The sequence below is a fragment of the Hyaena hyaena genome, unplaced genomic scaffold (assembly GCF_003009895.1).
Source record: "Hyaena hyaena isolate Hyena2069 unplaced genomic scaffold, ASM300989v1 scaffold_607, whole genome shotgun sequence".
NCBI classification, from domain to species: domain Eukaryota; kingdom Metazoa; phylum Chordata; class Mammalia; order Carnivora; family Hyaenidae; genus Hyaena; species Hyaena hyaena.
Window position 1 is genome coordinate 814,943 of NW_024081241.1, and position 11,698 is coordinate 826,640.

General features: G+C 37.1%; 1 protein-coding gene across 1 annotated transcript in view; it reads right to left on the reverse strand.

The window, feature by feature from the left end:
• The window catches only part of HEATR5B (HEAT repeat containing 5B), a 99,553-nt gene that overhangs the window by 71,924 nt on the left and 15,931 nt on the right, over positions 1-11,698 (reverse strand). Inside the window, exons 8-16 of the mRNA XM_039257216.1 lie at positions 8,831-8,933; positions 8,187-8,342; positions 7,438-7,688; positions 5,803-5,914; positions 4,016-4,168; positions 2,737-2,836; positions 2,312-2,421; positions 984-1,147; positions 264-439 (exon numbers count right to left, since the gene is read on the reverse strand). Coding sequence (XP_039113147.1) covers positions 264-439; positions 984-1,147; positions 2,312-2,421; positions 2,737-2,836; positions 4,016-4,168; positions 5,803-5,914; positions 7,438-7,688; positions 8,187-8,342; positions 8,831-8,933 — 1,325 coding nt within the window. The remainder of the gene's footprint in view (positions 1-263; positions 440-983; positions 1,148-2,311; positions 2,422-2,736; positions 2,837-4,015; positions 4,169-5,802; positions 5,915-7,437; positions 7,689-8,186; positions 8,343-8,830; positions 8,934-11,698) is intronic.

Below are 11,698 nucleotides of genomic sequence, written 5' to 3' on the forward strand. Positions count from 1 at the left end.
TTTTTCTTTATCGATAGCTTTATTTATGTTAAATACTTAAAAAGTGTTTTTATTTTTTATTTTTATTTTTTAAAAGTTTTATTTAAATTCCAGCTAGTTAACATAGTGTAATAGTTTCAGGTGTGCAATATAGTTATTCAACACTTCCATCCAAATGCCCTCCTTAATCCCCATCATCTATTTAACTCATCCACCCCCACCCCCACTCCCCTCTGGGTATAATTTATATTTAACTAAAATTACTTGATTGGTTTTATACTAACCGGTGTTTATAAGAAACATGAGGAAACACTACACCAAAAAGAGCCACGGAAGCATCAATGACTGAAACCCCAAGAGGGAGGGGACCAGGGACAGCTTCCCCAGCAGGTATTCGTAAATAAATGGAAGACGGATCATGCTCCAGAGCCCCACTTCCAGATGCGCTGTTTGGCTGGAGCTACAAAAAGAATGACATAAAAACCATTCAAAATCTACTTTAAGGAACTCACAAAGTATTAGTTAGGCATGAAGAACAGAATGAAAGGGAGGAAAAAAGGTAACAACATCACCAAAAAAACCCCAAAGAATGACTGAATCTGACAAAAAAAGAAAAAACCAAAGATGATTGAATCTGAAAATTTTTAAATAGATAAAAATATGATTTGGCCACTAAAAAAAGCTATCAGTAACACCCTGTATAATTTTAAGAAAATGCTTATTCATTCTAACATTTTTATACTGCCTATCTTAAAATGTGTAAGCAAAACAATATCAGGAATAACTAAAACACATAAAAACTCATTAACAGAGGTGCTGATAACTCTTTTATAAAAGATCATAAGAAATTCACCATTTTTCACCAGGAAGTGATCTTTGAATGTCTAAGAAAGCTAAAATAAAATTCAACTTTAGTCTGAAATATTTTCTTTTTAAATGACAATGTGTAACAGCCCCATTGCTTTTGATGATAGAGTATTTCAATTCCTTGTGTAGTTTGTTACCTGGTCTTCAATTGACTTGTGATCAGTTTCTTGAAGCCAGGAACCAAGAAGAACACTGTCATCATAATGGCAGAGGGATCTGAGGAGGGAAGTGGTTGTGTTGGCTGAATTGTCAGTCAAAGTGAATTCCGCTACCAGTTCTCTAAGAAGTGCATTGAAAGATCCTAAAAAAAATCAGAATTTCAGATCAGACATGAAAGAACAGTTTTTATGAAAATTACAATCATTGCCCACAAAAAGAAGCAACATGTTTAAGAGGGATAAAATAAGTCCCCCCGTTTGCTTTTTAAAAAAAAATCTAGGGGCGCCTGGGTGGCTCACTCAGTTAAGTGTCCGACTTCTGCTCAGGTCATGGTCTCGTGGTTCTTGGGTTCAGGCTCTGTGCTGACAGCTCGGAGCCTGGAGCCTGCTTCAGATTCTATGTCTCCCTCTCTCTCTGTCCCTCCCCTGCTCACGGTCTGTCTCTCTCTCTCTCTCTCTCTTTCCCTCAAAAGTAAATAAACATTAAAAAAAATCTATATCAAATACTTTAATGCTGTTTTAATATACAATAATCGTACTTTCTTTTTTACGATTATATTATGCATTTTAGCCCAAATTATTTAAAGTAACAAAAAAACTCAGAGAAAATATTTATATTAACTATTAAATTTACTATTTACATTTAAAACATTTAAATTTAATAAATATGTTAAATATTTTTAATGCTTTAAATATATTTAAATATACTAAGTATGACATGATTATTTTTTATTATTAACCACCCAATGATGTGCACACACTGAGGCTGAGCATATCAGAATTCTTGGGCATGGCTGAACTGAAGACAAATCAATGGCTTATTTTAATATGAACATTTCACATAGTATTTGATATCTGTAAACTACATTATTATTCTCTTTCAAGATTCCTGAACTATTGGCTATATTATAATATATATGAAGCAGTTTACAATACTAATTAAAAGCCTAGACTTTGAAGCTGACCAGCGGGGTCTGACTCCAAGCTCTGCCACTTACTAGATCTCAGACTTAGGTAAGTTACATTAGCCCTCTGTACCTGAGGTTCTTCATCTATAAAATACACGTGAATTACCTCATAAAGTTGTGGTTAGAGTCACAGAAGAAAATACACATAAAGGGATTAGAATAAACCTGGAACATAGTAAGTGTACAGTGAGAGTTAGCTACTGTATATGAAGAAAAGTAAAATGGTTGTCTTAACTTTGTATGGTCAGGGGGACAGCCCCGGTCAGAACTCTGCAATGCTGTGAAGAACTGGAAAGGTATACTGGAGAATTTTCATTAGCTACTGCAAATTTTATTTACCTTCATAAGTTTTTGGAGGTAACAAAGCCAATATATCATAAAGTCTTAAACGGACCATTGCAGCACTAGCTTTCAGATGAACTCCATGGGCTTTAATCACAGACGGAATGCTAAAATATCAAAAGTACAGTCGTTGTCAGCTTATTAGAATTAGTGTTATAGACATTTTCAGCAACGTATCAATGTACTGTCAAAATACACTGGTGAGTATAACATTTTCATCTTAGTTTATACTGTGACCTTTATTGGAACACTTATATAAAACACAATATTTTTTCAATCCATTCCATTACTATAGTTTTTAAGGTCATTTAAAAAAAGTAAAGTTTTACATGTTTCCTGTGTGACGTTAGAGGGAAATACAAAACATGACTATTTATAAATATGTAAAATTGGATATTAACTTGTTATAATTGCTTACTTACTGTGACATCATCGTCATGGCACATTCAATTGGGGTCATCAATTTTCTAATCACATCTTCAGTTAGGAGCTCAGGGCAATGTGCGACAAAACTCCTCATCGCTAGATAAAAATGTTCAATTCTTAATTATTATGAAATATAAGGTTCTGAAATCAGGTCAAATCAAAGAACTAACTGCAACTATAGAGAAATATCATTAGAAAAGGCTAGAAGAAAGAAAGGTGGAGGGAGGGAAGGTATCTGTTAGGGAGATTTCTGTGAGTATGAATTCAAAGGTCTGTAACATCACTGAATTCAGATAACTACAAAGAAAGCAAGACAGAACCAAGGGTGGACAAAATGGCTCAGTGAGAAGGAATATCTTTGCTGCCTCTTTAGCAATAGAACTAAGACAAAAACAGCTCTTAGATGTCTGGGAACAAAACTGACACCTTGCCCTGCCACCTTTATGCTTTAAGCATATATCTGTTTCCCATGGTTTGGAAAAAAAAAAAAACTTTCCAACCAAAAAAGAACAGTCACCCAGTGTAATTCTAGTTCCCAGTTGAAACAAAAGTGGAGCCTTTCCTGTAAGTTGCTGACTTCTAAACGAAAACAATTTTATTCATAATTTTTGTAATGTGGATGTCTGAAAAAATGCATCTCAACATTTGCAGATTTGATAACGATGAAGGAAACAGCTGTTTGTCCGTTATGAAAAGATTGACTATCAACTCAGTAACCTGGGAGATCCTGAGTGTCTTCTTCCTTTAAATACCCACTGGGTTTTTCATGTAGTGACAGTGCCTCTGTGACAGGTAGAAGACTGCAATAATGGGGAATCAAGAGGCCTGGGATCTCTCATCTGACCACTAATGCTGACCTCTTCTTCCGCGTCACTGCTTCACTTCCATCTCAAAATCAGGTTACTTATGGGATGCCTGGGTGTCTCAGTCAGTTAAGCATAAGACTCTTGGTTTTGGCTCAGGTCATCATCTCACAGTTTGTAAGCTTGAGCTCAGTGCCAACAGACGGAGACTGCTTAGGATTCTCTCCCCCCCCCCCCCCCCCCCACCCAGCCCCTGCCTCCTACACGCAAGCACGTGCTCTCTCACTCTTTCTCTCAAAAAATAAATAAATGAAAAAATTCGGTTACTTATAAAGTTTCTTTCCAAGTCTACAAGTCTATGAATTTATATTTAGACATTAACATAAAAATCTGAAGCAGTGATTTTCCTTAACTTCACAAATATTTTTGTAATAAAATTATATTCTGGGAGCACACCCCTTTCAGTTCTTACCACATAAAGCTCCGGCACGACCTTCCAATGTTACCTGCCAGGTAAAAGAATCGCCTCGGGCCTTCTCCGCCTCCAATTCCTTTAGAGAACGAGGGAAAACATTTCGCCACAATAACAACATCTTGGGCAGATGGTATCGAACTACAGATGGTCCTAATGGGGAAAAGGAGAACGCGAAACCAAACATACATAAAACATACATTACAATAAACTATTTGTAAAATAATAATAATAATAATAAAAATAAATAAAAATAACCCATTTCTAAATAAAAAAAAATACATTACAAACAAAAGTCAAAGAGCCCTACACAAGCTTTAATATTATCATTTCATTCTACCTTCATGTATAATAGTAAGAGTTTCAAAATGTTTCTCGTATTTTCCAGCGTGACTGAGAAATGAGTGGCATACATCACTGTACAAGGTGAAGGCTTAGGTTACAAGTAATTGTGAAATGAGTATCACAACAGGTCTGGCCAACATTCATCACCTCACATAGATACAATAAAATGGAAAAAAAAAAAAGGAAGAAAGAAATTAAAAAAAAATTTCTCCTTGTGATGCGAACCCTCAGGATTTACTACTCTCTTAACAGCTTTCCTGTCTGTCATACAGCAGTGTCTGCAGTCACCACGTAGGACATCACATCCCCAGTACTCCTTCGTCTCAGAATTGCAAGTCTCTACCTCTGATCACCTTCCTCCACTTCCTCCCAGCTCAAAATGTTTCTTATTCAGTGAGGAAAATAAATATCTATTAAAGCATAATAAAACTCACCTACAAAGACTCAACATTTTTAGCAGCCAAACATAAATCCGCAAAAAGTGCTTTAGAAGAAATTACCCAACTATGTTCAGAATGGTGGATTGTGCGTTATCAATTATGAAATACATCTGGGACACAGTTTATGGTATCTTTTCTGTAAATATACATGGATATAAACATATATACCCAATCCCACCCCCCCACACCTATATATTCCTCCATTTGGGGGGCAACTAATAATGGTTAATTTTGTTTTATGGAGGAGCAGTATGTTTAGAACTAGGAACGTGTATTTACACCGCTAAGGAATTCCTTTAACATACCATTGAACATATTTAACATAAATTTCTGGAAGACTTACCACTTTTTTTTTTTTCCAGAAAACTAGGTCAAAGTAGCACTTTCAAAACGTAGAGGCTCAAAGTAGTGAGTTACTTTGTAGGACACACACAGACATACACACACACACACACTTTTTACAGTGGAAGCTGGACATGTGAACTAAAAAGCTGACACAACTCATCACCATGACAACATTTCTGTTCTATGTACAGTGCTGAATTCTGCTTGCATCTCAGATTTGTCACAGCACTTAGGGAAGTGAAGGGGAGAAGGGTAACTTCAGAAAATCAGCACCAACAAGACCACTGAAATGTGACTGTATCACCCCACCAAAATCATGTCACTCACGTCACTTTTAGGATGGAATGTTCCCCATACTCTCATCTCATTTGGTTAACACTAAGCCACTTAGTTAGACCACAGCTAGTCTTGGGGTGAAGGTGATACTTTGTTATTTTTTAAGGTGAAACTTTGTTAACAATTTTCTCCTTAAATGTACTTAAGCAGAAATTACCAAAAATAGAAATCTACTCCCAAATGGGAGGAAAAACACCTTCACCATTTTACCATGTCATTCAAAGTCTAGAATGTGAAGTTTAATGCTTTTAAATTACATTTTATTTATAACCTACTGACAGTTACAGAGTAAGACGAGATGCTACTCAGATATAACTATACCTAAAGTCATAAGTGCTCCGAGTAAAAGCCATCCAGCCTGGGTGCGCTGTAAAGACAGCCTGCTATTTTGGGCAGCAGTTCGTAAGAGATCTTCAGCGATACTAACTACCATCTGCAAGAGAAGTTCAGAATTGGATTTTAACTGAAACAAGTTAAAGAAACCAAATAAGAAAGTACATAGCGAGTATGCCTTATTAAAAGGCATTTGCTGCTCCCATTAACGTTTTAAAAGAGCCAACATCAAGACCTACAGCATCTCAATTGCACTGTCATCTCTGAGGAGACCCCGGGTAGCACAGGGGCTGAGGGAGAGCTCCAGGGCCAGGCTGCCCAGGTTCATGGCCCAGCTTTGTCATTTCCTGGCTTTCCGACCTGGGACACATTAACCTCCCCCTCTCAGTTCCCTCACTGGTAAAATAGGAATAATAGGAATGCCAACCTCACTCCAGCAAGGATGAAATAGGTTAATACAGCAAAGCACTCAGAATAGTGATGGTCCATGTAGCCACTTATTAAATGCTATTGGTAGTACCATCATCCTATATTTAAAGATTTGTTGAACTGCCAATATGTTTCTGCCATTAAAGTAATCTTACAGCATTTACAGTCTTAGAGAGGTCACAGGTGAATGGGAAGTAATAAGCAGCACACCAATAAAAGACAAAACAGTAAGACAGATATAGTAGTGGTTTGCAAGGGCAACGGTTATCGTAGACAGAGTAACTCTGAGGAAATTTTGTGGAACAGATGATGGAACTTGAATTGGGCTCTAAACATATAGATACGTTTGGTTCATGTCACCAAGAAGGGAGAGGAAATTCTACTGAGTGAACACAGTTATGAAGGCTGCAAAAGGCATGGGAAGAGGGCAAGATGACTAGCCTAAGCAGAGCAGTGGAAAAGGAGAATGAACGGGTAGAATGACAGCAAATTGTGGAGGTGACGCTTCACTAGACAGAGGGAATTCTACTTATTCTCTGAGGTTGGGTAGTCCCTAAGGGTCTCTGAGCTAACGTGAAACATGGAAGTGGAGTGGGGAGACCGGAGAAAGACTGCAGGCGGGTAATCAGAGAGGAGGCAGTCGAAAGACAAAGGGAGGTGGGCACCGACACCTGAGTGGCAGCTACGGAGCTCTTAAGAGCAACTGGATCTGGGCCTAATGTCCGAGAAAGAATAAGAAGTTAAAAATCTAGCCCCAATCTACATATGGAAAGTTGCAGATAGCATTTACACAAATGCTTAATATTCTTGAGAAAAAAAACCCCAACAATAGTATTAGTAGGTACCGTAGAAAGAATAAGAAAAAAATTGACTCATAAAAACCATTCAACTATTAATATTATCAAAATGCTAAATGCAATAGCATATTCTCTTGACACCTTTGAATAGAGCAATGTGAATTTTTATCTCTAAAGGATGAAAAAAAAGCTCTGATTTCTAAATAATAACTGTTAACGGGTCTGTTTTTTTTTCTCTCTAAAACAAAATGATACTACACTCAGACAACAGAATTAAAGGGTCTGTCAAACTCCATATTAGCATCACACTATATTTTATATTATTATAGTAAAACTGTTGTTCTTTGATCACACAGCCCACATGAAAGTACTTGTAACTCCGTGGTCTCTGTCGTACCTTTCCCTTGGCATGAGGAATGCCCAACGGACATTGATGAACTCCACCTAAGAGAGCAGCCATTGCAAAGCTGTATCCACTAACAGCTTCCGGTGACGTCTTCAGGTTGTTGAGCCGCTCTGCACACCTGTCTAGAAATGGCGTCAACTGGAAAGGCAATGCCACAGCCACACAGCGCAAACACCATGCGGCAGCAAGCCGAGCGGCCATACTCGGATGGAGAAGCACTGAAGTCACTGTCTCCAAAAGTCCTAAAAAGAAATACTCAAAAAATTATTTTTGAACGAAGTCCAATGATTCCATGAACTAGAAGTCTACATGTAACACGATGATTAAAATCATAATCATTATGGTTTTAGCCAGATACATTCAGAACTTTGCCAAAAAGTGCATCACGTCATCTCAGAAACAGCAGAGAACTTTAAAGAAACATTTTCTACAAAAAACTTGGTATAATTACACCCAATAAAATATAAATGATGTAAAACTTAAATGAATGTTTAACAAACGTTAGCCAATTATTACAAACAACCATGATGTCTTTGTCTCCCCAAACTTTCTTTCACCATTTATTCAACATTCACAATCACAGTGAATCTTAACTTAAATGAAACATAACTGATCTAAATGATCTAAAAATTGCTAATTGTAATGACAAGCAACTAATCAGGAGTTAAACAGAGACCACATGTATGACTTCCTTTTTTAAATAGTGAAAAGAATCCCAGCAAGTAAGTGAATCCTCATACCTATAGACGCTTCCTGAATGAGAGGGGAAGCGGTAGCGTTCAGGCTCTGCACCAGGCTCCCGAGCTCCTGGAGGGCACAGACCATCACATGCTGGCTTGCTGCGACATCTGCAGCTCCAGATTTGTTTTCACCACTCGTATCATTCACTACTGTTTCTGGAAACACACAATCAGGTGTTTGATGTGGGTGAATTAAATTGTGACATAATGTTTTTGATTTATACAACTGATATTTAAGTTTACTTTATTTATTTTGAGAGAGAGAGAGACAGCGTGAGTAGGGAAGGGGAGGAGAGAGAGGGAGAGAGTGAGAATCCCATGCAGGGTTTGGACCCATGAAACTCTGAGATCATGACCTGAGCCGAAACCAAGAGTTGGATGCTTAACCGACTGAGCCACCTAGGCACCCCTACAATTGATATTTGTATATCAACATTTACACCAGTTGATGTCTGGGTGTTAAAAACTCTATATGTAATTATTTCTTAGCAGAACGCTTATGTAACTAAACACTGAAGTGACTTAAAAACACTGTTAACAACATCATGACACTACTTCAATACACTCTGGGGTATATCGTCTGCTCTAGGAATACATCTAGCTCTAGTGATCAGCAGCAAGCCACACTGTACAAAAGCACTGGCTCTGGAGAAAGGCAGCGCGGGTTCCCGTCCCATCTCCACTAGTCACGTTAGCTATGCGACTCCGGGCAAGATACTCCACTGACCCAAGTCTTAAATTCCTCATCTGCTCAGAGGCTTAAGGGTCAATCTCAATGGGCACTGTGGTGATTAAAAAGTCAATTCATAAAAAGAAGACAGCACAATGGTGCCCGCAATACATGTTCAGCAAATGTCAGCAGCCATTACTGTTACTTTATTATTATCACTGCTATCAAGGGCGGCAACACTGTCAAATTTCTAACTAGAAAGGAAGTAGATCTGTAAGGAAACTGGCTTTAGAATTTCTTACTGAGATGTTTCCTAAAGTTCCTTCAGCTTTGCTGCCCCTTCCCTGGCTTTTCACTTGAATTAAAATGTATTTAACATAAGACAAGTGAAGATTTCTTGTCATATTAATTGAGAATATATTCTGGCCCATAAATCCCAGAGATATAGCATTGCATTCAATTCTGCTTTTAAGATTTAAAAAATTTTTTGTTTTGTATTTATTTAGTTTTAAACTAAAACTGTATAAAACATTTAATTTATTGGTCTTTTGGGGTACCTGATGTATCACCAGTGTATTACAACTAAGCATTTGATCTTGGCGCTTCATCAACAGTAACTGGTTCGTTTTTGTGACACTGCTGAGGAATCAGCGGTTTCTGTAGAGGCTCAAGGGAAAGCCCTTTGGAGAAACATGCAAGTTCCTTTTGTATATCTACAAAAGTTTTCTTCACTCTGTTAATTTTTTCATCATTCACGATGTTTATCTTCTTAAGATTAGTGATAACTGGCTTTGCTTTGTTTTTAGTCCTAAAATTCTTTGGCTGGCTATATGAAGTCCATTCCTGGACATTTGCCCTTAGTTTGCTCTTGGCCATTGTTTTTGATAACCTCATTCAGCAACTCAAGGTCCAAGTGATGCCATCTGCATGCTTTTTAAGATTCTTTTAAAAATCAAATGGCGGGTGCCTGGGTGGCTCAGTCAGTTGGGTGTCTGACTTCGGCTCAGGTCATGATGTTGCCCTCTCTGAGTTCAAGCCGGGCATAGGGCTCTGTGCTGACAGCTCAATCTGGAGCCTGCTTCAGATTCTGTGTCTCCTCTTCTCTCTGCACCTTGCATGGTCATGCTCATGCTCTCTCCGTCTCTCAATAATAAATAAATGTTAAAAAAATATTTTTGAAAAAAAATTCAAATGGCTAGTCTATGACCTTAAGATTAATAACGCTTACGTGACTGTAAAACTTCCTTACCTTTATTGTATTCATTGTGTACTAATAGACTAAAATCTAAATATAATGCATAATAGTAGAATATAATAGATTAATACATTACAGACTGTAATTTTCATTATGGGCTTCTTTATTTTTACCTATTTCTGGACTTGGAAATGCATGAACTCCACCTTTTGCTTACTAAACCATAAGCCCCTTGACCAGGTATTATCTATATCTGGTTCACTATTTTATTCCCACAATCTGGCAGTGTTTCTGGCACTCAAACATTTCTTCAACACATCAATGTACGAGTATTTTTCAAGTTGTGAAACTAGGACAGACTGTTATTTTAATATAACTAAAGAATGATGCCTCACTAATCTAAACACGCTTTAATCCACAATTCATAACTTGTAGTTAGCCCTATGCATTTAAAAATGGTTTGCTAAATAAGCTATTATAAACAATGAAAGGGGTGCCTGGTTGGCTCAGCTGGTTAAGAGTCTGACCTAGGCTCGGGTTGTGATCTCATGGATTGTGAGTTCGAGCCCTGCATCGGGCTCTGTGCTGACAGCTCAGAGCCTGGAGCCTGCTCAAATTCTGTCTCCCTCTCTCTCTGCCCCTCCTCCACTCATGCTCTGTCTCTCTTTCTCTCTCTCTCAAAAAATTAACATTTTTTAAAAATTTAAAAAAAACAATTAAAACTATTTGTGAATTTACTTTCATAGATTTTATAAAATGTTTAATGTATATTCTCTAAATATTAGTTGCTGAATATTTTCTATTCATTAAATTCTTATTTCTAAAGACCACTAGTAGGCAATATAATTTGCATGATTAGAATTAATAAAACTGAATTGTCCTACAGAATTTATACCTTACCTTAGACAGTTCCCTAATTGGGTTGCAGGCCTATTGGATTACAAGGAACTTTTATCTCACTCATCATTCAAACCCTGAATTACTGCTTTGCAAATCACAGATACTCAATGACTATTTGTTAAACTGAACATTTTGTAAAATGGACATTTCTTTGAAAAGGATTTCTTTTAATTATGAATTACTGAGGTTTCACAGTATATTCTATGGTGGGCTAATAACCACGTGTCTTTGCAGTAAGCCTATTAATGGAGGGAAAACAAACAAACTTGTGTTTATAAACAAAAGGCTCCAAGCAGAATAATTACAACAGACTGTTCCTTAAAGCACAACAGAGCTTACCAGGAGATCTCTAGCATCAGTATAGATTCTGGAAATAAAACAGAAAACCTAACCTTTCAAACATGCTACCTAAATCTCTAAAAATTTGATTTTACTGTAATTATGTTATTTTAATAATAAGAGTTCTCAATAAAACTATTAAACACAGTCCAGAAAGTGACATGAATGAATCAGATTTATTATATTTATCAAGAATAGTAATACAATGGCACAAAAACAGACACATAGACCAATGGAACAGAATTGAGAACTCAGAAGTGGACCCAAAAGTATACAGCCAACTAATCTTTGACAAAGCAGGAAAGAATATCCAATGGAAAAAAGACAGCCTTTTTAACAGATGGTGTTGGGAGAACTGGACAGCAACATGCAGAAGAATGAAACTAGATCATTTTCTCACACCATGCA